Raw genomic sequence first — 27375 nt, 5'->3', positions numbered from 1 at the left:
ATTATATGTTTAAAGAGAGAAATCGGATGTATTATCAGACAATTATTCATACATTGTCAATTCTGTCTTGATAACATCTTTGTTTCTAAATCAAACTTATTATATAACGTGTATAAAAGGGAAAAATAATACAGTTTGAATCCAATTATTTACAGAAAATGCACACACCACTCATTACAAAGAAGACCTTCAAATTTACTTAAGGTTGTTATGAATATGCTTTCTTCTGAGAGTTTTATATTTTTTGTCACTTCAATGTTTGTATGCATTGATTGCAAGCTACTAAAAATACAATACTACATATTGTAATGTTCTTAGTTTTGATACTTTTATACTTAAGACCTGTAGTGTTTTTGACATTTATAGTATTACCGTTTCGACGACCTTTAGTGTTCCACCATTTGACACTTTCACTTGAAGTACCACCGTTTCTACAAAATGTGGTGTTTTCTACTTTGTTCTTTTATCACGAAAATGTTTGCTATTTCCTCGAACTATGGTGTATTTTAGATAAGGTTTCGCTAATTCTACACAGAGTGCTGTTTTCGTCTTGGTCATTTTTTTTATTATTTCGATCTGTGGTGTTTTCCTCTCGGTCATTGAAAGCTTTGCTATTTCTACGACTATGGTGTACTATGTCATTGAAAGCTTTGCTATTTCTACGACTATGGTGTACTATGTCATTGAAAGCTTTCCTATTTCTACGATTGGTGATGTTTCATCTTTGTCATTTAAATGTTTGATATTTCTACAATCTGTGGTGTTTTCGCCTTTGTCATATAAATTTCCTCTATTTCTTCGACCTGTGGTGTTTTACTCTGTAATCCAAAGTTGTGCTATTTCTACGACCTGCGGTGTACCATGTCATTTTAGGTTTTGCTCTTTCTACGACCTATAGTGTTTTTACCCAGACATTTGAAGTTTTACAATTTGTATGACTTGTGGTGATTTCTTATTCATTTGAATATATGTCTTTCAACGAATTTCCGTTGTCTAATTTTTGGTACTAAAATATTGTCGTTTCTAGAATAATGTTGTTTTTGAAATTTTTTATTAAATATGTATTTAAATATTGAAGATCAAAAACTATATAATTTAAGTTGGTAGTGTTATGATAACGTTATAAAGTATGTGATTGGTTTTCTATGGAGAATGGAAATTTCTCTGTAAGAAAAAAGGCAAGTGGTCGTTATTTGGTGTAAATGGGAAGTTGATATCATTCAAGAGTTTCAGATGCGAATTTTGCAAAGTATGAAAGTAAGTTATATTAACTAACACATATTTAACACGAATCCCATATATTTGTATTGATAATAACTTCTTTATCTATGGAAGGATGTTAATATTCCTGTTACAATCATTAAAGTTACAGCATCCAACCCTGGAGTGTGGTTCTGTCTGCCAACATGTCTATAAGAAGAAAATTATATAAGATCAAAAATAACCTTCATATTCATACACGTTGTACATTGTACATTATACAAATTTGGAAGAATAAATCAAAGAGAACCACGATTCTGGCGAAAATCAAAATAATGTTATCCAAGGACAAAGACTAGACATGGAAAACAGACAGACACAACAAAGAACATTAAGTAACTAAAATCATACATACAAAGTAACAAAAGTAAATGAGCAACTCGGACTTCACTATCCCCGTGCAGGTCCGGGTGTTTAAAAGAATAGGCCTGCAGCAGCGCTAAGCTTGTCGTAAAAGGCGACTTAATAGTGCTCAGAAACCTAGCCGGGGGTTAGGCGCTCTGTCCACAGAGCAACTGGGATGTGTGCCCCAGGTGGTGGAATGGGGTACCCCTGGCATGTTACATGCTGGGGTTGTCAGGCTATAATACGGAAAACCTGACCGCAAACCATAGTGGTGCACCGTGTTGGGAAAGATGCCACGTTCCTCGCACGTTAAAGAACCCTGCTGTGGTATTCGATAGGAGTAGGAACCTTTGCGCTCCGCCACAGGAGGCTAAATTGCCCGACCTTACCCATCCCCCCTTTTTCTAGTGGCAATCAAAATTTGTCGACCCTGTTGTCCTTGTGACCTATCTTTTTTTTATCATTTCATGTTCATTTTATCATCCATTTCATGTTCATAGTCTGAATATAGCTGAAATATTGCTGCTCGGACGTTAAACCCCGACAAACAAACAAACAAACGGACTTCACTAGAAACTGGGAGCATGGACCTGGTGCACCGGTAGGTTAAGCGTCGTCTGCTTTTCTAGAAATACCCGATGGCTGAGTTGCTCAAGTCAAAAGTCCGAGGAAGACAAAAGAGGAAAGGAAAATTATGACACTTTGAGCAAATCAATTTTCACGGCGAAGATGGATACATTGTAACGACCCGCGTGTTCATGATGACGACCATAAAACATCTGTAGTGATGACTCCAATCTTGTAGCAACATTACCCTGCTCCGATCAATGACATTTTGTTTGAAATGGTGACTGTATCACAGTTCAAGTCGGATGAGACTGATATTTGCTGTACATTATATTTTATTGCAGTTAAGGACCTTAAATTGCAAATATTAACGGAAGTGTCCAATGAGCGACGTCTTAGAAACTACAAATAAACATTAACATAGAAAAATGATAAAACGGGGGCTTCAAATGAACAAAAATCCTTCCGAACTGCGTAGACAGCAACCAAAAATGTATTTTGATGGAAAAGACAATTCTTTGGCATTAGTTGTCAAATGTCTACTATCTTATATTTTTTTTCAACCCGCAAGTACAGTTAGATTGTAGATCAGTAAGAAAACATCTGCCATGCAAAAAAATCCACCGCCGTATTGCTGATTATGCGACATTATTATGAGTTTTGTAATTGAGTTTAACTAATCATGATTATGATAATAATGTTTATCAAGCAGTTCCTTACAAGGGTATAGCAGAATGTGTTTGTTTTGTGCATGTAACATTAAGTTTTCAAGTTTCCATCAAGACAAGCAGCCCTTTTCACACAAAATCGGAAGAGTAAAATTAGTCGTCAGTTGTGACGTCACAATACTTAACTCTATTATGACAACATAACTTACGACTAATTTTACACTTAAGATTTTATTTGTGAAAAGGACCGCACATGCATGGTAAATTTCCAATGTAGGTATGAAAACGATATATTAAACTATAAAATATGCACAATATTGAATCAAAAACACAACAAAAGAAGCTAAACAATACACAAACCTTCAAAATACAACTTATCAAAGGTAACTGCCATTGAACACCGACAAAATAACGGTCAAAGAATTAAAGTGTTAACCGGTGAAGAGATTTAGAAGTTAACACTTATACTATTTAGGCAGCGATATGCAAACAAAACTATAAACTGTTTAACTTTAAACCTTTCGTTACCTTACCTCTTCCTTTGCACATCCTAGACGATACGACTTTCTTCCATCAGAACCAGTTAACTCTTTTAGCTGACAAATCTGTAATATGAGACATACGAAATAGTTTCAAATAAAGATTCTGTTATTTTGACCTGATAAACAAAATATAAGACACTTTACAAGGGAAAACACGTCGGTATACATGTCAGTTGATGTTTACGCACATGTATTTAAGATTTAGACGAATGATGATACCACCATATTTTGGCGAAAAGTAATTTTTTGTAAGAACCAGCAAAAAGGGAAAATCAGATTCATGTATTTCAAACCCCAATAATATTACACCATAGTTTCACTCAATAATGCTTTCCCTGTATGAAAATGTCATTAATTGATCCCTGCATCACTGGATGTGCTCAGAATTTTTCCCAAAGAATATTAGAAAAATTGAGGTTTTTGACAGAGTTTATGTATCTCCCTTGATAAGTTTATTTGCAGTAAATTTCAATGAAATTAAAACTCAAATTACCAAAATGATTCAGATGGTGAAAATAGTCACATTAATCTTTCAAGATTTTTTCACACCATTTTTCGACCACTGCCTGATTCTTAATTGCCATAACAATACATTGAAACTTCTGAAACTAACCTTTTTTGCCCTTGGATACTATTTATATGACATATACCGTACATTTTGTCGTCGGGATATGACATATACCGTACATGTTGGATATTCGGGTTATTTGGTTGTTTTCTGACAAAATGTGCATGTTTAAATTTGGTGTTAGAAACTGCTATTTATAGTCCTTCACTACTGCTTGGTTGGATATTTCCATTCATGTTGGATATTAGAGGAACCATATTACACAACAAAAATGCAAGTAATGTGTATATATTACAGTCCTTGAACCGATCCACGCAACGATTTGACGGATTGATGACCGTTGGTTGATTGATCGCTGACGGATCGATGACCGATGATCGATCTGATTGCAGTTTTATTACGTTAAATGGCGTAAGATCTGTTAAAAATAAAAGTATAAATTGATGTTTAAATACATAACATCATGCAAATATGTTTTAAATTGACAAAGAAAACAAAAAAATTCCGTAAAATACATTGACGGCTCTGTGGTCATGTGATGCGACCACCAGTTAAAGGGATCGGTTTGACGGATCGATGACCGATCGCAAGTTTTGTTGCACCAATCGGTTCAGGTACTGTATCTGATATTTACCTCTCCTGATTGACAAGTCGTGTGGAAATGACATTCACTGATATGTCTAACATAGAGACACCCTATGCATCGAACTGAAACATAAAACAGTAGTCCTTTTCACAAAAAATCGTAAGTGTAATATTAGTCGTAAGTTATGACGTCATAGTAAATAAACTATTGTGACGTCATAACTTACGAATAATTTTACTCTTACGATTTTTGTGAAAAGGGCCACAGAATCTGACAATATTTCAGACTTTAAGGTTTTAAATCAAATAAAATAATTAACTTTCCATGTAAAAAAAAATACTTACTTTGGCAGCATAAAAAAACATATGCACATTTTGTAAAAGAAACAGTTGTTAATGGTTTTTAATATATGAAAACTTGTATCAACTCTTGTATTTGAAAATTTTAATATCATCATAAAAACAATTTCAACAGAATAATAAAAAAAGCTTTTCAAAAGAGTTTTACTCGGCAAACGGCGAATTTGTTGAATTAGTGTTATTTTGGGATGGAGTGAATATCAGACCTGGTCTTGCGAGGTCAGCAAAAATAGAAAAGTGACATAATCGGAAGTAAATAAACAGAAAAATAGGAATCATAACTGTAAAATCCGGATTTAAAAGAGATGAAGCAAATCAGATATGTATGTAGATGAGTGATCTGCTACTTACTGCTATATCCTACTGTGGTTGTGGTAGCTTGAATCATTTTCAGCTGTTCGAGTGTTTTGCAGTCTTTATTGCAGTAAGCACCCTTACAGCAACCAGAACATTGTTGGTTCTGTATGCCAGGACAAGTCTAAATCAGAACAGTTATCAACACATGAGATACTTTGTCATGTTAAAGCCGTAAATGTACATAATGTATCATACAGACACTAAGCTTTTTTTTCATGGAGCTTAACTTTAAGAACTATCCGTAATTTGTTATTAACACAAATCAAGTGAATACAAAGGAAGCAGTTGTAATAAAGACATTTAATTTATGTTTCTTAATTAATTTGACTTCCTCTCATTCATGATTTCAAAACATCATACGAAAGCACAATAATGAATAGTAAAGCTCTAAATAAACGTAAATATTTTGTTGACTTCCCAAAATATACATGTATTCATAATAGCCGTAAAAAGAATGATTTCCACTACTCAAGTGTTAGTTTTTGTAAGAATCAGGCAACATGGGACAAATCAAGAACATGCGAGTCCAAACCCCATCTATCTGACAATAATATTTTACTCAATGATTCCTCTATTTGAAAAAAAACTATTATTTGATCTTTGCATCACTGTATTTGTTCAGAAATTTTTCAATGGAATGTAAGAACAATGAGGTTTTTCAGAGTTATCTGCTCTTTAAATGCTTAATTTTCCAGTGCATTTCAATGAATCTTACCTCAATTTACAAAATGGTATAGAAAATCTTGTCTTTTTCGATTATTTAAATGGTAAAAATAGTCATATTTCACAGTTTTTTCCCTACCACGATTAACCCACTGCCTGATCCTTCATAAGCTTACAGTTAACTAATGTTTATGGTGTAAAATTAAAAATTAATTGCAGAAGAACATACATCTTTTGTTATACATCCCATATCTATTGTATTTTCTCCATTCAAATCTTTTGCGCCTTTGATCATACACAGCTAGAAAAAAGCAGTCGATATAATGAACACATTCTTAAATATGCGAAAAGAATATATAAAAGTTACTTAGGATCTCGTTGATTCATAGAAAAACTATTTTGAAATAACTATACTACGCTCCGAAGGAGACGAGGTATACTGTTTTATCTTACGGAGTCCGTCCGTAACAAATTGTTCCGTCGCACTTTATCGCAGAAACTATCCATCACAGCGGCTTGAATGTTTTAAAAACATCTTTCTTTAGATATGCCATACAGTTGGATTCATTTTCGATAACAATTCGTCAACAAGGACTTCGATTATTTTCCTTATATAAGGATTGAAAGCAGGATATTACTGCTGAGCCATCGCTCACAGATTTTGTGCTAAATATTTAGTTACAAAGATACTTTTATGGGGGAGATTTTTGTAATACTAATCCGATCTTTGGTGAAGGCTTAAGGTGCCATTTTGTTGTTTTTTCAATGGAATGGACGAAGAGTTTTGAAAAACTGACATTGCTACTAAAGTATCTTAATATGTTATTCATCCATTACGCATGACAAAATGCAACTTTGAACATGTTTGTGATAAACTTGATTTTCTTTTTCCTTTGTTTTTGATTATTTTGTCCACCTAAGAATCATACAGGAGGTAATAAGTTGACCGAAAGACCACAGGTTTTGTTCGTAGGTATGCTCCATTCTATCGAGAAGAACTTAAGGAAGAAGACCTAGGGTAAGGGACACAATTCTATAACAAATCATTGGAACGTTTGTATTCAGTATTTGACATCAATATCATACAAGCATCAAAGTAACATGGATCGATTTCATTCTATTTCAATTGAAAGCTTGATAGGCTTGTTATGCCCCTTACCTTAAGTCTACTTTCTAAGGGTTTCATATAGTCGTACCATCTAGTTGAAAGAATAAAATCGGCAGAATGCACTGATAGGAACAAATCTTTGATTTTGCAAACACAATTATCATCGTGCAACTAAAATGTTTCACTGGAAGGCTTCATATAAATAATCACTGTTCATTCCATTAATAAAACGATTGAGGCTAATATATTTAAAATCAGTGATCATTTTGATATATTGCAATTAATTCATAATTTCCTACAACGACTATTACATAAACAAAATATCACTAAACATTAAACAATAAGTTGATTATACGTGCCTCGTCTGTAGAACATCGAACTATCTTTTTACAATCCTCTGGCTTGTGGACTCCTTGACATGACATGCAAAACCGAGATTCGTATGTTGATGGTACTACAACAGGATTGAAAGTCCTTCGAATAATATTGTTTTTAATTGTAAGAATTAAAATTAATGGATGGTACATAATGAATATTTATTAATATGACGCGCTTCAATGATCTTTAGACCACAACCATGGTAAAAAAAAGTAATAAACAAATGACCAACATTTCGTGCAACACATAGTCTGCGTCCACTCAAGAAAATGAAGAAACCAATCATATTATAATCGAAATAAATCAATGAAAGTCCATGTTATGATTGTTTTACAACGGTCTCGCCATTGATGTTATTTAATCACTCGCTATCGCTCGGGGTACAGCAATGCAATATCAATGGCCAGCCCGTGGTATAACGTTGATAAAATTGTGTTTCCGTGATTTATTTCTGAATTAATGAAACTATACAAAGCCAATACGTCCAATTTTACTTTATACATGAAACTTTTATCGTTCTCGATAAAAATGTGAGTTTTTCCTTGAAGTAAATATTTATTAAAAACTTTCTCTTAATTTCAACATATTTCTTACACTGCAGAAACAAAATGAAATTCATCTTTAACTGAACGGAAATTACAATGTATACCAGTCTTTACAGATTTTATCTTTCAATGTTTCAATACTGAAAATTTTACCTTTTGCGAAATTCATATTGTGTCTAAATTCAATATGGACAAATGTCAGCTCAAATTTAAGGTAATCTGAAGCTTCAATAGAACAATTTTCAAAAAAGTAATCTTTAGTCATTATCGGTGCGTATGTGTGTGTGTGTGTGTTTTGAATCTTTGGTGTAAGATTGGTAAAACTACACAAAATATGACATTACACAACAAATACGATAACCCCCACCCCACCACCAAATACACTTTGAATTACATTTTTGTTTGGATCATTAGATTTTTTCTACTATGTCTCCTTCCGTCCAACTCTCTGTTCAATATGTACTCCATGAATGACTATTTATTTTCAAAATTTTCCTGTTGCTCTCGACAATACTGCTCGCGAAAAGAAGAAATCAGTAGATTGATTCAGTCAAAGTGTTTCTAATTTATTAATCCTCTGACGGTTATTTGCGTTCTAAACAAAATTCTTTTGTACAAACTTATTGCATTTTCAATTTCAGAGTTTTTGACGGGATCTAGAATTTTGTCCCCCATCAAATATACCAAATGTAGTAATTTAATTGACATTATATTGACTTTAACTGATTTCATTCTGTTTCAAATGGAAGCTTGATAGGCTTTGATGAAATAAAATATGGTACAAACATATCATTGATTTCAAGAGTAATGTCCCTTACCCCAGGTCTACCTCCTTAACTAGTCCTAGATTTTTCTGGGGTAATACATTTATAAAAACCAAACCAAGTACGCGTTAGAGTAATGCACATTGCATTGATGTATACCTTGCTGTCCACATCCTCGGCTATTACAGAAATCTCCTTCACAGCACTCGTGACAAATAACTGTGTCATGACTATTTGAAGGTTGCACAGGGTAACATACCTGTAAAACAAAATTTATCGACTTTATGGTTTACTGTTTGAAACCGTCTATCCCAGTTTAATGCCATGATACTAAGAATTATCGGAAAATTTCAACGTAACGTCAAATCGCCTGTGAAGTCGACAATACACAAAGTGACGCTAGAGATTTTCTGTAGAGCATAAATTCAAGTATTTATTATTATTTTATTACAAAGTTCTTATATAGCGCTTATCTAACACAAATATTACACTAAGCGCTCAACATTACACACTCACGAACACATGTACGCGTTTACCCACTAACCGCTATTACACAACATGCATGCGAGTATACACAACGCACAAAAACACACACCAACCCACGCAGAAAAAACACACACACATACACACACCATCATACATACACACTGTATATAATATTAACATAGGCTTTTTTCATAAACAATAATAATAATGAATTACAAGTACAAGCTATATAAAATATGTAAATTAATATGTAAAGTTTCGTTAAAATAAATTTAGTAGAAAGTAAAATGTTTCGATAAACCAATTTTAAAATAATAAAAATCATAATAAAAATTAAAATTTTAGAAAATGTTCTAGTTGTACTAAGATATTTTATATGAAATTAAAAACAAAGAAAAAGCTATAATAATTAGCATTACATAAAATTGCTGTCTAAAAATGCATGGAACGCATTATTAAAAATCTAGGAAATGCATGCAAAAAGTCTATCTGCATGAAAAAAAAGCAATATCATTTATTTGAAAATGAAAAGACTTAAAAATATAGAGTATCTATTGAATATCAGATTACAACATAAGAATCATATGGTCAATAAATAGTCAGTAAAACCTAAAACAATGAATAGTCATATGCAAGTCCAAAAAGATGAGTTTTAACATTCCGCTTAAAACGTAAAAGTGATGGCGCATTTATCAGGTCATTTGGTAGACGTCAGGTCATAACGTTGAAGGTACAACTGTCCTCAGATCGTAAGGAACAGACCGGCTGGTATGCACTTACTACTTCTTGCAAATATACAGGAGCACTACCGTAGAGTGATTTATGAACGTACAATAAGATCTTATATTGAAAGCGGTAGTTCACTGGAAGCCAATATAAATCGACGAGAGTAGGTGATTCGTTTTCTTAGTTCTTGATATTAAGCGTGCTGACGTATTTTGCAGTCTCTGTAGCTTATTCAGAGAAGTAAGTCCATACAACAACGCATTTCCATAATCTAAACGGGATGTAATTAGCAAGTTGACGATAGTTTTGCATGCATCGTCGGTGATATAGATGCATCCAATTTTTTCTGATCTGGCGAAAACAAGACTTTGAAATAGCACTAACTTGTTTTTCCATTGTAAGAGATTGGTCAAAAAATACGCCGAGATTTTTCACACACGGTACGTCACTGACAACAGTTCCATCGAATGAAAGTTTACAGCGGGCAAAATCCTTCACTCGATGTTTAGGCGCAAGAACTATCAACTCGATTTTATTCTCATTAAGTTGTAAGAGGTTCGATCTCATACAGTCACTTATATCGGCCAAACACCCTTCGATTCTACTCGGTATATCAGTCCAGGTCTTTCGCGGTTCAATGGTGAGGTACACCTTGGTGTCAACAGCATAAAAGTGATGGTCCATATGCTGCCGACATAATTCCCCAATCGGTTTTGAAAAGAGACAATACACTCTATGGCCTACAACGGATCCCTACCAAGCTTTTTACGACATTTTTTGTCTCGACTCCAAAACTGCCGATATTTTCTAAATATACAAATGAAAAAGTGTACAAAGTTAAATGTCCTTTGCTAATTTAATATTTATATATTTTTCAATTTACAGCTTCTTTAACAGATTATTTCTGTAGCAACATATTTCTTTTAAAATGTTCCGAAACGGATACGATAAAAATCGGAATGTTACTTTTCCATTTGCTCACCAAGGTAGGGTTTTTCAAATAAAGAAAGAGAACTTGGGTGATATTACATTGTCAGATCGGTAGGGTTTGGCATGCATGTTTCTGATTTTTCTCATTTTGTCCGATTCTTACCAGCACTTACACTTAATATTTGATATCAAATCCTATAGGTATTTCATTTGTTTGGCATTGCAGATCATTTCTTTCCTTGACTACTATATATATATCATGAATAGATGGTTCCTTTTTGTGTAAGTATCGATATATTTAGCATCTATCTGACTAGTCTTTCTTTAAATCGGCTGACCAAACTCTTTCGTTAACACGATCAAATTATCTTTTGCTATTAAGAATGATTCATGCTGGTACAAAAATGAGGTCTCTAACAATTCTAAATTTTAAAGTGTTGATATTTATGTTCTTCATGTAGTCTACTAAGATTTTACATATGATATATATGTTTTGTTAATTTTGATTTGTTCTTTTTGCTTCTTAAATCGATACTGTTGGCAAATGGCTAAACCAGTAATAACCCTTGCTTTATTTCTGCAATTTTAGATGTACTTGCCCCTCATTAGAGAGATGTTTGATTTTTTTCTATTGAAACTATAACAAACATATGTTGATGTATCATTACGTTATGTATCATTAGTAAATATGTGTAAAAGACAACTTTGAATTTATATTACAAATAAATAAAATCGCTTACTGATTTTGGGGAACAGCTGCTAGAAATAACCAAATGACCGTCTGAGGTGACAGCGCTCTGTATGTAGCATTGCTTAAAAAATAAAAATTAAATAACATCTTTTATTCATGACAGTTCTAGTGAAGACAAAGTGTGAAAGCAACCAAAGTGTTTGTGAACTATTTCTTTTTTAAATTTGAATAAATCCCGCATATCCATATCATTGCGTATTTAAATTCGTGTTTTATTTTTTTTAAATAGTATCAAATGACATGTTATGATATGGTTAGACTAATATTTTTATTTAAAAAAAATCTTTCTTTCAGTTTTTTGCAATGATTTTGGCAAAAACGTTACAACACTCTACAAATACATAAATGGTTGAGGTTACAGTTGGTTGTGACTTCCAATCAAAACATTTATATTTTTCAGACATATGAACAGACATAAATACACATATTTTTTAAGGAACTATAACTTGGTAGTCGGAAACCGGATGGTTTGGCGCGCTATAAAACCTTTTTAAACCCTACTTTCATTTTTAAATGATTGTACCAAGTCGGTATCATAGCGATAGTTCCAACTTTCTAAATTTTAACCTGTTATTGCCATGTGTTATACGGACGTTCCTTTTGACCTTTGCTTTTTACTACTGCATAGATGTTATCAGTTCTGTAAATTTTGTATGACCATTAGTTGTTAATAAACAAGGAATTTATAATCTTTGAAAACTCACTTAGCCATTTAAAAAGTGCTCCTTTCAGGCAGTTTTGAGAGGATGCGAGTACCCTTTCATTTTTAATCGGATTTATAATCTGCTCTCTTTTCTCGGTGTCCCTCTTTTACCTGCTAAGGTTGCTTTTTTTTTTACCTTGGCCTGCGCTCTCAATAAAGTTACAGTGAATTATGTTGCATTCGTATGAAATCATTGTCATCATTTCTTTAGTCACTCCCATTACTGAAAATTTTTAGGTATTTACCTCATGCGAACCGCAATGTGTAATATCTGTGCAGTCTGAAGAGGAGGATACCCCATTGCAGGAATAACAAAATGTTGAATTCCTATCTAAAAAAAAACAGACTTTAGACTATCCGATAGTTTTTAAAAATATTCCTCTTTTATACCGCATCTACTCTAGCAGAGTAACCTTTTTCAGCAGATCTAGCATTTACAGTAATTTTCTTGGTGGAATTTTCATCTGAATTCAGAATTCTGCTCTAAATGGATGCAAATTTTACAGACGCTTAAATGCAACACGTTGTGCAAATACCGCTCATAATCAAAATTAAATACAAGTAGATGAAAATTTTTATCATCAAGGTGGTTTTTTTTCTGAAAATATACTAAGGTTATCTTTCTTCGAAAAACGCCAAGATTTAACGAGTACAATGAACTTGGTCCATGCACTGGGTACATTTTGTCGTTCTTGGCGTGACTCATTATATTTTACTTATTCACTATAACCAATAGCTAATTAATAATCCCTTTTTATCATTTGTTGTGACGTCAATTAAAGTTTAGAAGACTGTTAATTGATGTTTTGGCGGGAGTTAATTGATGTTTTGGCGGGAGTTAATCTGAGAGTGCAATTGCAGAATTTATTTTACATGTGACTTATCGAAATACATAACGCAGCTAACATTCGATGATTAATATTTTATGTAGTATAGAACCCTTTTAGAGCTTACTTAAGGGTGTGTTCACACTTGTTAAAGACCTTTTAGTGATTATTTACTATTTTGTATTTAGATTATATGCTGGTGCATATGTAAGTTTTCAACCAATTAGTTATTTTTTCTATTCTCTATTTCGGCAAAATAAAAACAAAAATTGGAAAGTTAATTTCAGGACAAAGCAGATACATTAAACTCCAAGTACTATCTAAACAAAAAGGCTCAAATGTGCTTGAATTATTCACCTTGTTCATATTTCAACATTAAATAACGCTACCAAGAAGTTATCCTAACATTTCTTCCTACTGGAGATTGTTTAATGCTTTATCATAACATCATTTCATCAATTGATTCTAACTATCTATTACTGTTTTCAGGAAATTGAAATTAATCAAATAAGGTGTTATTATAATTTTAACACTATTTTTAGTAACTATATAGAAAAGTATTAATTTAGATCACATATAATATGAAAATTATTTATTACTAAAATTGCTTGGTTTGCTTCAATTTTTACTTAAAGAAAAGTTCGCTGTGTGGTGAAGTTGAAAGTTGACAGACAGATTCAGGGAGTATGTGTGTGTGTGTGTGTGTGTGTGTGTGTGTTATATAACAAATCTACGGTTTGTTGGTTGTTGGGGTTTAACGTCCGAGCAGCAATATTTCAGCTATATTCAGACAATGAACATGAAATGGATGATAAAATGAACATGAAATGAAAAAAAGAAAGGATGGGTCACAAGGATAATAGGGTCGACAAATTTTGATTGCCACTGAAAAAAGGGGGGATGGGTAAGGTCAGGCAATTTAGCCTCCTGTGGCGGAGCGCAAAGGTTCCTACTCCTATCGAATACCACAGCAGAGTTCTTTAACGTGCGAGGAACGTGGCATCTTTCCCAACACGGTGCACCACTATGGTTTGCGGTCAGGTTTTCCGTATTATAGCCTGACAACCCCAGCATGTAACACGCCAGGGGTACTCCATTCCACCGCCTGGGGCACACATCCCAGTTGCTCTGTGGGCAGAGCGCCTAGCCCCCGGCTAGCATTTACAGTAATTTTCTTGGTGGAATTTTCATCTGAATTCAGAATTCTGCTCTAAATGGATGCAAATTTTACAGACGCTTAAATGCAACACGTTGTGCAAATACCGCTCATAATCAAAATTAAATACAAGTAGATGAAAATTTTTATCATCAAGGTGTTTTTTTTTTTTTCTGAAAATATACTAAGGTTATCTTTCTTCGAAAAACGCCAAGATTTAACGAGTACAATGAACTTGGTCCATGCACTGGGTACATTTTGTCGTTCTTGGCGTGACTCATTATATTTTACTTATTCACTATAACCAATAGCTAATTAATAATCCCTTTTTATCATTTGTTGTGACGTCAATTAAAGTTTAGAAGACTGTTAATTGATGTTTTGGCGGGAGTTAATTGATGTTTTGGCGGGAGTTAATCTGAGAGTGCAATTGCAGAATTTATTTTACATGTGACTTATCGAAATACATAACGCAGCTAACATTCGATGATTAATATTTTATGTAGTATAGAACCCTTTTAGAGCTTACTTAAGGGTGTGTTCACACTTGTTAAAGACCTTTTAGTGATTATTTACTATTTTGTATTTAGATTATATGCTGGTGCATATGTAAGTTTTCAACCAATTAGTTATTTTTTCTATTCTCTATTTCGGCAAAATAAAAACAAAAATTGGAAAGTTAATTTCAGGACAAAGCAGATACATTAAACTCCAAGTACTATCTAAACAAAAAGGCTCAAATGTGCTTGAATTATTCACCTTGTTCATATTTCAACATTAAATAACGCTACCAAGAAGTTATCCTAACATTTCTTCCTACTGGAGATTGTTTAATGCTTTATCATAACATCATTTCATCAATTGATTCTAACTATCTATTACTGTTTTCAGGAAATTGAAATTACTCAAATAAGGTGTTATTATAATTTTAACACTATTTTTAGTAACTATATAGAAAAGTATTAATTTAGATCACATATAATATGAAAATTATTTATTACTAAAATTGCTTGGTTTGCTTCAATTTTTACTTAAAGAAAAGTTCGCTGTGTGGTGAAGTTGAAAGTTGACAGACAGATTCAGGGAGTATGTGTGTGTGTGTGTGTGTGTGTGTGTGTGTTATATAACAAATCTACGGTTTGTTGGTTGTTGGGGTTTAACGTCCGAGCAGCAATATTTCAGCTATATTCAGACAATGAACATGAAATGGATGATAAAATGAACATGAAATGAAAAAAAAAAGGATGGGTCACAAGGATAATAGGGTCGACAAATTTTGATTGCCACTGAAAAAAGGGGGGATGGGTAAGGTCAGGCAATTTAGCCTCCTGTGGCGGAGCGCAAAGGTTCCTACTCCTATCGAATACCACAGCAGAGTTCTTTAACGTGCGAGGAACGTGGCATCTTTCCCAACACGGTGCACCACTATGGTTTGCGGTCAGGTTTTCCGTATTATAGCCTGACAACCCCAGCATGTAACACGCCAGGGGTACTCCATTCCACCGCCTGGGGCACACATCCCAGTTGCTCTGTGGGCAGAGCGCCTAGCCCCCGGCTAAGTTTCTAATCACTATTTAGTCGCCTTATACGACAAGCTTAGCGCTGCTGCAGGCCTATTCTTTTAACACCCGGACCTGCACGGGGCACAAATCTACGGACATAGGGCTTAGAAATACTATTATAGCACTGAATGAAGATAAATGCGTTTTTTTAACTATTCATCATATAATGAAACATACCGTGTAGTTGTTGCCATAGTGACGTGACAGATGATTTCGTAGGTGTAATTGTTGGTGATGGTGTCTGAATCATAGTTATTCCCGGAGTATTACGTGAAAATGTAAACCAGCCTAATGTTGTAGGAGTTGTTCTTGTCTGAATAGCGTTCCAGCCAGCCGTGGTTGATCCGGAGGAACATTTATAGTTACAGAATGGACCTTTACAGCACCTGTTACACGGTTCTAGGTTTGTCATATCAGAACACTCCTTAAAGTGAAATAAGATGACAAATGCGAATGTGATATCAAAATTACGAAAAAAAAGATGATGGTTTTAAACAGGGCTATAAATGATATATCACATTTTAATATTTACTCAAGATACAACCAAAACAAAGATGGGTCAAATTCTTCAATGTATATGTGCAATTAAAATGTCAAATTCGTGATGTCATCGTTTACACAATAAGCTGTTTAACAAAATATTAAGCGCTCCTAATGCAATAATCACATACTAGCATTGCATTCCTCCGCTGAACATTATATTTTAATATTCATACAATGCCTCCAAAATAAACAGAAACTCAAGGGAAACAGGCCAAACATCAGATAGATGAGAAGCCACGGACACCACAAGCAGACCTTGACTGGGTGCTTCTGTAGGGTAGTCCAGAAATATCCATTACACTGTTAATGTCACGCCCAATAGATTTCAGTAGAAACGTAAGACGAATGATCTATTTTTTTTTTCTAATGGCAAAATATAGACATAACTCACTGAATATTACTCTCCTAGTATGCTACATACCGTAAGCTTTCGCTACTAATTGAAGAGATATATTAACCTGTAGCTACAATATGAATGTGTAGAGATTGTTCAGGTTCGTTTCATAGTAAATTCCACTTTGTGTCCCTTGATATCGCTTCAGATGATATATAACGTCTCAGAATATGACGACTCTGTTCGCTACACTGCTCCATCGGATCAAATTGATACAGGGAAGATAACGTAAACTTATAGAAGGGTCTGAAAAATTCCCAACGATGTTAGAACTGTCAAATTTGCGAAGCAAATTTTTGGTCGTTCCCTCCGCGGGACTCGAACTTGTACCGCTGTGACATCTATGGCAACACCGCCTGCACTAAGTCCAGCGCCCTAAACCACTCGGTCAGCTAGGCTATATAAAAAATATAGCTTTCGTTGGCCGGGTCATTCCTCCTCGTAGGATTAATCTAGGGCTGTAACTTAGTACACGATGTATGGTAGTACGGGACAGTTCATCTAGGTGTTATTCGAGTTCGAGTCCCGCGGAGGGAACGACCAAAAATTTGCTTCGCAAATTTGACAGTGCTAACATCGTTGGGAATTTTTCAGACCCTTCTATAAGTTTACGTTTTCTTCCCTGTATCAATTTGATCCGATGGAGCAATGTAGCGAACAGAGTCGTCACATTCGGAGACGTTGTATAATATTGATTTGTTTTGACATGCATCATTAATTTGATCCTCTATCCTACACAATAACACATAGATGAACTGTCCCGTACTACCATATATTGTGTACTTAATTACAGCCTTAGAATAATCCTAAGAGGAGGAATGACCCGGCCAGCGAAAGCTATATTTTTATAAAGCCTAACTGGCCGAGTGGTCTAGGGTGCTGGACAGCGCAGGCGGTGTTGCCATAGATGTCACAGCGGTGCAAGTTCGAGTCCCGCGGAGGGAACAACCAAAAATTTGCTTCGCAAATTTCACAGTTCTAACATCGTTGGGAATTTTTCAGACCCTTATATAAATTTACGTTATCTTCCCTGTATCAATTTGATCCGATGGAGCTGTGTAGCGAATAGAGTCGTCACATTATGAGACGTTGTGTATATATATATATATATAGAGAGAGAGAGAGAGAGAGAGAGAGAGAGTTTGTTTGTTTGTTTGTCTGTTTGTTGGGGTTTAACGTCGGAGCAGCAATAGTTCAGCTATATTCAGACGATGAACATGGAATTGATGACAAAATGAACATGAAATGATGAAATGAAAAAGGGATGGGACACAAGGACAATTTTTAGATTGCCACTGGAAATAGGGAGAGGTGGGTAGGGTCCTGTGGCGGAGCCGTATGGTTCCTACTCCGGGAAAATACCACAGTAGGGTTCTTTAACGTGCGAGGAACGTGGCATCTTTCCCAATACGGTGCACCACTATGGTTTGCGGTCAGGTTTTCCGTATTGTAGCCTGACAACCCCAGCATTTAAAACGCCAGGGGTACCCCATTCCACCACCTGAGGCACACATTCCCATTTGCTCTCTGGGCAGAGCGCCCTAGCCCCCGGCTAGGGTTCTGAGCACTATTTAGTCGCCTTTTACGACAAGCTTAGTGCTGCTGCAGGCCTATTCTTTTAACTCCCGGACCTGCACGGGGCAAGAGAGAGAGAGTGAGAAGAGATAGAGACGGCCTTAGAATTTCCTTAAAATCAATTATAGTGTTTGAAACAGGATGTTATTTTATTTCTTAATTTTTTTCGTAAACAATGGAACACTGAGAAACTTACAGAGTCTGGCATACAACCGAATTTATACCCCAGTTGCGTATTAAGATCATGATGTTTAGTAATACTGCAAGTCTGTAATTATAAAAATAAACATGATTTTTTTACAAATTCAATGGTTTGTGTTGTTGGTTTTTTTCTATTTGTATTTTTTTAATTCTTTTGTATTTTATGGTCTATTCTTTTTGTGTTATTCTATTTGTGTTTTTGTGCATGTTGGATCGTCCATTGAAGTACCATTGCTGTAGCCTTATCTTATGTGATGCGTAGTAATGTAGGGGAAATAACCCAAAGTTAAATAATAACAAATACCTCTACATTTTAATATTTAATTATGTTAATATTGTACTAGATTAAACACAAAATGTAAGTAAAGGGCCTGTTAATTTAGCTTTGTTGAAAAGTACGTAATTGTCCCTATAGATATTTCTTCTGTATAATTTTTATAACGAATAATCTCAAATATAAAATGTCCATATTTTTTATTGCTTTTCGGTTTTTACTGAATTAAAATACAGGCGGTATGTATAAAAATACAAAATAAAAAATAATTTGAACGTATATGAACTGATATTATTCCTCATTAGAACATATTTCACTATTTCAATATAATATCTGCTCATTTATATAATGTAATATTATAGTATTCATAATTGAATGGATAATTTTTGTTGTAGAATGAAAATAGCGGAATATTCATAGTCATACTAATATTTGCGGAATTTGTAAATTGACTATCTTTTATCGCGATTTAAAAAAAAGTTGCAGTTCATAGTGTTAAAGGACAATATAGAGGAATCAAGGGAACCAGTGTTCTAGTAGAAATCAAAAGAAAGGAATCCAGGGACAAAGACAAAACAAGGAAAACTGACAGAAGTAGATATTACCTTTAGCTTATTTGTTAACCGCAAAAATAGCGGAAGTAAGTTAACAATAACTTACGTTTCCATTACGACAAAGGGAAACTCTATGACATATATTACCGCCAGATATAAGACTGTTACCACAATCAAGGCATAAATGCTGGTAATGAATGTCAGCTATCCCTTAAAAAATAAAAATACTTGAACACAATTGCCAAGAAATAACGGGCGCTTTGTTTACTCACTTTGACGTCACAGTCTTGTGGATGGATATAAACTTATATTGCTTAACTCCAATTATTTTTTTTTTTGTTATTTAAGGATACTTGCTATGATATTTAATCGGAAAAGCCCAAATTGAAAAGTTTTTTAAGAGCCTCTGAATATGTCAATGAATTCATTAGTCAGGATTTGTAGTACTGTTCTAAAAATGTAAATGCGATTTGTGTCTTAACGATCAAAAACCTCAAAGAAAAACAAAATTGTACTACTAATTTCTTCTAGTTATACAAGTTTTGCATGATTGTCACTTTTTGTAACTATTCCGTTAAACGACCGTTTAATTTGTGTCCGTACATACGACGACTAATCGAACATTAAATTTGTTGCATTTCGGTTTCTTATCTCATAACCATTTTCTGTTCTTTACCCATCTTGTTTTGATAATACGTGTTTAACAAACAAATATCGCTGTAGAGTGATTGATTCCATACCTGTTTCTCCACATCCTTTGTAATTACAAAAATCTGTATCACAGCAGTGACTGCATGTTGTTGTGTCACTTCTCTTCTTCCCTAACCCACTATTGTAAAAGTTCCGGTTACTACATTCCTACCATAAAGAAAAAAAACTTGTTTGTTTTTAAGTTTCGTTGCTTTCAGATTTCACTTGATTTTTCTGTATTAAAATGTCTGGATTTTAAGGTTTCCGTCTGTTGTTTTCTACTTCATATAAAGAGTCAATCTCTACATACATTGTGACATACTCAAAGTACATACTCAACATACCTTTTCCGTTTTGCCCACTTCTTTTTTTTTTTGTGTGTGTGTTTGTTTGTTTGTTTTGTTTTGTTTCGTTTTTTTTTTCTGTTTTATTTCTTTGTTATTTTATTTTAATTTTAAGCAAGAACCTCTACAATTCGACATACTGGTTTGCTGTCTTACTGGAGCAATGGACAACAGTATACTTTAAAATTAAATATTTGATTTTTGGAGCTGCGGAAATGATTTGAATACTTTACATAAATTATTTCAAATCATTTAAGTGCTTACCAAACTGAAAATAGTTAAGTTACTAATAAAAATGTTTACAGTTCTTTCTTTTCCAATTGAGACCGTCAACCAGGTTGTCGTGTGTTGGTGGGTTACGTCCCTTTGAAAGCTTCCGTAAATATGAAAGAGGACTAATTATCTTAAATGTAACTGCAGTCATTACAGATTCATTACGTTTTGACGAATCATTGCAAATTTCAAAAGGAAAGTCATAAATGCTGTCTGTACTTGTACGTAAGATACAAATATAACTATGGATGGAAACCTTTCCGCCATTAAAACAACAGGCTCACAGGAGCCTGAATCGCTCACATTGTTTAAGTTTGTCTTCCAAGGGTAATAAATTTATCAAGGAGTTGTCCAACAATTTTGACTCAAGAAGACTTTGGTAGGACTATCATGAGGATCATTTCAGCGATAGAAAGCTTCTTTCTGTCTGTTATAGTTTCAAGACATTGGCTGAAAACTGTAAAAAAAAATTACAATTTTTCATCTTTCAAGGGCAATAACTCTTACAAGAAGTCGCCTGATAACTTTGATCTCTGAAGACTTTGGAGGTCTTATAATAAGGGTCATTTCAGCTGTAGAAATAATTTTGCTAAACCTAACAAAGTCTTTGTACTATTTTAGTAACAACAGCCATGTTTTTCGACGGATCAAAAATCCCAACATTAGTTCTATGCACGAGACCCCAAAAAAATTCATACCAAGTTTGGTTGCAATTGGTCATGTAATATCAGAGGAGAAGATTTTTGAAAAAAATAACATTAAAGATAGCAAACAAACATCAAAAAAGGGCAATGACTTTAAGACGGCTTCATAAATTTACAAGAATATTTTCTCACAGATAGATTTTATCATGCTGAACACTTTTATCCAGTCAGAATTTGGCTAAACCTAACGGTTTTCGAGGGATATGCGAAAAACTACAGCCTGACTCCTATGTTCTTTTTAAGTAACGGCGGCCACATTTTTCAACGATTTAAAAAACCCACATCAGTTCTAAAAGTGTAATCAAGGGAACCAAGGTTATAGCGGTAATCAAAAGAATGTAATCCCGGCACAAAGACCAAACATGGAAAACAGATATACACAACAAAGAACATAAAGTAACTAAAGTCATACATACAAAGTAACAAAAGTAAATGAGCAACTCGGACTCCACTAAAAACTGGGAGCATGGACCAGGTGCACCGGTAGGGTAAGCGTCCTCTGCTTTTCTAGAAACATCCGCCGAGTTGCTCATCAAAAGTCAAGTGCGGGGTAGACAAACGAGGAAAGGAAAACTATGACCCGTTGAATAAACCTGTTTTCATGGTGCTGATGGATACACCATAACGATCCACGAGTTCATGATGACGACCATAAAACTTCTGTAGTGATGACTTTAATCTTGTAGCAACATAACCCTGTTCCAGAAGCCTATTTGTTAGAGTTCTAGCGCGATACAAAAAGTCTACGTAGTCCCAGTAAGCTCTGGCATAACGTATGAGTTGTTATATGAACACTCCATACGCAGGAGCCGAAGGGATGTTGCCACAGATGAAAGGAAAGTTAACAATTCTGAATGAAAAGTCATCACGTTTGTCGTAAAGTTTGGTCAATAGTTTTCCTTTACCATCGATTTCTAAGTGTAGGTCTAAGCACGAAACCCAAGGAACATTCACGCCAAGTTTGGTTCTTATTGGTCCAGTAGTTTCAGAGGAGAATAGTTTTGAAAAATTGTTAACGACGATGAAGGACGCCAAGTGATGTCAATAGCTTACATGGCCCATGGCCAGGTGAGCTAACATAAGTATATTTTTGTTATTCATTGTTTAGCAATAGTGGTACCTGTCTATCTCGACAACCCTGTTTAAAGAACGTTGTCCCATCTGAAGCAATTACTTTTTCTAAGAAGCATTCCTACAAAAAACAAATATTTGAAAAGATAAATACTCGCATATTAGAACCGACAATATCTAATATAAGAAAGATATCAATTCATTGTTTTATAACAAGTCATACATTAATATTTCGTAAATTTGTATTTGTGCCTTAAATGTTCATTCGTATTTTGGTTATTTTATGTTTTTTGTTGTGATTGTCAGTTTTTTTATGATTGGTCTTTGTCTTGGATTACATTCTTTTGGTTTTCGCTAGAAGCTTGGTTCATTGTATTTGTGCCTTAAATGTTTATTCTTATTTTGTTTATTTTATGTTTTTTTGTTTTGATTGTCTGTTTTTTATTATTGATCTTTTTTATTATAATAAATAATTATAATTAATAATTTTTATTTTTACTCTTTCAAACAACGATATCATTGCAAAATAACATTGGAATTCTCTGATACATTTCAAATAAAATGTGTTCTTTAAGTTCTGTGGTCCTTTTCACAAAAGATTGTAAGTGTAAAATTAGTCGTAAGTTATGACGTCATAGTAAATTAAAGTGTTGTGACGTCATAACTTACGACTAATTTTACTCGTAATTTTTTGTGAAAAGGGCCACTGTTTTTAGACCTCTTCCGTTCCTGTCAGTTGTATTCGATATATTGCAATATAGACATACAGATGTTATATAAGATGTATTTTTTATTGGTTAAAAAAGCTGCCTCTCAAGCAAAGTTTGTAAATAGCATTGCGTATTCATTAAAAATACCTACTCTAAGATAAATTTCATTGATTTACACATACTTACTTCATGATCTCCGCATATCACGACATGTGTACATGATGCTAAATTGGAGCTGTCTAAGCATTCAAAACAGTAACGATCTGAAACAGGTTTTATATCAGGGGTGGTTATAAATGAAAATACCAAACCAAAAAAAACAAAATAAGAAATTGTCACAAGGAAATGTCCATACAAAAATAGCAATGTTGGAAACCACCACAATGGTCAGGAATTGGTAGAGCCATTTCTGACGGAAATATTGGGTAAAGCATAATTTTATAGTGCGATAAACCTCCCACTTCTTATCATTGATTTCAATTTTATTTCATAATTATGAAACTAATGAAATTCAATACTTCTTTTAACAAATTGTTCTTATGAAACCTTCCATTGAACACTGAGGTAGTTTGAACAGTAACATCTGATTTATTATCCTATCGCGATGACTAAAAAGAGAATGTATTCACAATCAAACGGACCCTGCTTTGCACAATAATTTTGATTGTTTTGTTTTTAAGTAGCTGTCTTTGTAGGAATCATGCAAAATCTGAAAAAATGTGATATACTCCAAAAAAGGCTACATATTTTTATTTTTGTAATTAAGTTGTTTTATGGGTCTATACTATGAAATGTGTAATTATTCATTCAAATCTGCCTGCTCTTAGGAGATAATCAACATTGAAATTCTAGTAGATTCTATTGTATTCCAGCGTCATTTACAGAGTTATTTCCCTTAATTTTGAGATCTACAGTGCATTCTATATAATTTTTATCTCCTAAGTGCACAGGTTATATGAAAAACCACAGGTTAATTTCTGTTTACTATGACATTTCAAACAAAATATCAAAAATAAAAATATGTGGGCTTTTTACCCATGAATCACATTGTGCATGATCCTTAGCTGGAGTGCTTCTTAACTACTATCTCATAGAGGCAACGATCCAAAGGTTAACATGTCACCCGATCCAACCGGACATATTATTCTGACTCCGATATTCGATATGCTGCGTTTTTAATGGAGAAATATTGACTAATACTGAGGCTTCATTTTGTTTTGGAGAAACAGATTTTGTTGGGTCCTTGAATTTGTGGTGTTTCAGTATAAATATCACCAAATTCAAACATTTCTTACTGGAATTTAGGAGGAAAAAAATTTGTTAGAATTTTGCTGTTTTCAAAACACTGACATTTGAGACAGAAGAAATTTTATTAACGAAAGAAAGTTACGTTGATGACACATCCGTTGGGATATTATTACTCTCAATTTCATTTCCCTGTTTATAAGTAAATTAAAAGTCCCGGCAAGTCCATTTTTTTTAAATAAAAACAATATATTAAATTACATTTAATTTTAAACCATTGTTTTGTTTACGTTTAACAAAAAAAGATAAAACCAATATATAAAATATAACGAATGAAATTTTTACAACATCCGTTAATAGACGGAAAAGCGGAGAAAATCAAACATCATGATATATTTAGTTTACACTGAAATTACACAAACGTGGGTAGCCTTAAGGTTCATGAGTGCTAATAAACAATGGATTATTCTCACTAAGCAATATGACAGGTGCCGCTAGCGGTACAGGATATTCTTTACCCTTCCGGAATATCTAGTGTCACTCCTGGTTTTTTTTTCTAGCAGTTAAGTTTTTTGTATGTCGTCTTGTTTTTTTTTAATCTTCATTTTTTTATATTTTTATTTATAAATTTATTCTTTTATTTATTTGTATCCATGGAATCTATTTCATTTAGTTTGTTACATTGTGTATGTAGGCTGTCTTTGTTACATGGGTTGAGATCATATTTTTGTTATTTTGTCAAACTTGAATTATTCCACTACTGTCACTACGGTAGCTTTTCAGATTTTGATTGTAAATTCATCCAGCAGTTAAGCGTTGATAGGATGTGGATCGTTTGATATGGCTGTCTTCTGCAATAACATGTGAACGATTTTATATTGATCAAAAGTGTTACTGTCTGAGATGTTATTCACCCACAGAGAAAAGTTTTCGTTGCATTTTTTATCTCGTAATTTCATACCACCCTCGATACCCGAAATATCCGTACCGCACAAATAACAATGGTACCACAATAATTTAAAAGTCTTTGGCATGCCTCGTTCTGGGATCGAATCCAAGGCTACCTGTATTTGAGACGAATACGCTACCTTAAGGAGGTTCAAAGAAATACGAAAGTTTGAGAGAAATCAAAGAAACCACGTTTAGAGCGTTAATCAGAGGGAAGACAATCCAGGGACAATGACAGACCAGGAAATAGACACACACAAAAAAGAACATTTAATACCTACAATAATACATTTATCCAAACAAAGTATATGAGCAACCAAGATTCCAATGAAACCTGTTTGCATGGACAAGGTGAATTAAAAGGGTTAAAGGAATTAATTTTGTTTTAAACAGAAACTAAACTTACATGAAGCAACATTTTGTATTAATAAGCAATAGCAAATAGGAAATAAAAGTAGTCTATCCAGCCTGAAAGAGAAGACAAATGTTTATCATTGACAGTTTTAGCATTCGTGTTTGTGACAAAGGGTTTTGTTTGATGTTGAAGATACAATGACTGTAAACCATATAAAATTTAGAAAAAATCTAAACTTACATTCAGAAACTGTAGTAAACAAACTGGCTAATGAACATAAAACCATTGACATGCAATAACTACTCATTTTCAAAAACAACATTAGAAATAATTATATTAACGATATGTAAAACTAAACTCTGTCTGAACCGAACCGTTTTTTTTTTTTTGTTTTGTTTTTTTTTTTTTGTTTTGTTTTTTTTTCTTACTTTATACTTGGTTCGGTGTATATAGCTCATCGAATGATCCAGGTTAAAATTGATATAAAGCACTTTCAAACGGTGTTTGATTTAGAAAGGCGGTCCGATTATTCAGGGTTTGTTTAAGTGGTTAAGTTAGTTTCACAGTATTTTAGTATACTCTTTGGCATTCGAATTGAATTGAAAATAGGCTTTCACGAAATACTCTTTTTACGCACATGCAAGTTTAGTCGAAAATAATATAGCACCAGTGATGCACAAACCTCTAAACCATAAAAAAAACTATCGTACATAACATATATACGCTACACAGACTCCACCAGAAACTGTTGGTAAGAATAGGGAGAGCTAAACATACCCTTTAAGGAACCACAGAAACCCGTGACATGACAAATCTATATATTTACAAATGAATTAATACATTACGAAAACGTGTGTAGAGTAATATTCCGAACAGGCAAGAGATTATTCAGTACTCTCCAGTGTGAAGATAAGAATTTTATCTTGTTTTTGCATAATGACAATGAAATATCGTTATTGTAACATAACTTTATCTGAATTTGTTCAGTGAATCAATAGGTAAGGCCAAATTGCAACTGTATATTCTAGGGAATGTGCTTGTGATCAAACATACATTTTTTTTTATTTAGGGGGTTATTCCAAATATGTTTTTTTGTGTTATTTTGTGTATGCGTTTTCCACCAAATAAAACGTTATAAAATTGACATTTCGCTATTACAATTTATCGACAAAGTGTTTTTAATGTGGCTTAATTAAGCATTTATATTGTATTTTAGACTTGAAATAATACTTGCCCATATTTTAAATGATATCAGTAGTTAGATACCTGAACTGTTTGATCCCCGGTGGCTTTATGTCAATCTTGACGAACCTATGGAAAGATGAATAAGAACAACGAGTAAATTGCTGTCTGTAATCCTTCTCTAATGGTAAAATATGTTTGTGTCATCACACCGAGTAATGCTCTGTTTTTATTAGAGAGTAATCAAGGGAACCAAGGTTATAGCGGTAATCAAAGGAATGTAATCCAGGGACAAAGACCAGACATGGAAAACAGACATACACAACAAAGAAAATAAAGTAACTAAAATCATACATACAAAGTAACAAAAGCAAATGAGCAACTCGGACTCCACTAAAAACTGGGAGCATGGACCAGGTGCATCGGTAGGGTAAGCGTCCGCTGCTTTTCTAGAAACACCC

At 33.7% G+C, this 27375-nt stretch overlaps 1 protein-coding gene across 1 annotated transcript; it reads right to left on the bottom strand.

The window, feature by feature from the left end:
- Positions 1-1281: 1281 nt before the first annotated feature.
- Positions 1282-26723, bottom strand: LOC148597404 (uncharacterized; the record flags this gene model as incomplete). The annotated part of the gene is made up of 17 exons (XM_088563028.1): positions 1282-1410; positions 3374-3445; positions 4585-4658; positions 5247-5373; positions 6145-6216; positions 7383-7477; positions 8870-8969; positions 11593-11664; positions 12552-12637; positions 16029-16275; positions 18560-18631; positions 19499-19602; positions 20133-20250; positions 22524-22595; positions 23371-23447; positions 25784-25845; positions 26578-26723. Coding segments are annotated over 17 exons (1680 nt in total), but the record flags the coding sequence as incomplete, so codon positions are not given.
- Between the last annotated feature and the right edge of the window lie 652 nt (positions 26724-27375).

The sequence above is a fragment of the Perna viridis genome, chromosome 15 (genome assembly GCF_037379345.1).
Source record: "Perna viridis isolate PV_CMFRI_1.1 ecotype Kerala chromosome 15, ASM3737934v1, whole genome shotgun sequence".
Classification (NCBI taxonomy): Eukaryota; Metazoa; Mollusca; class Bivalvia; order Mytilida; family Mytilidae; genus Perna; species Perna viridis.
This window is presented reverse-complemented; position numbering and strand designations above follow the sequence as displayed.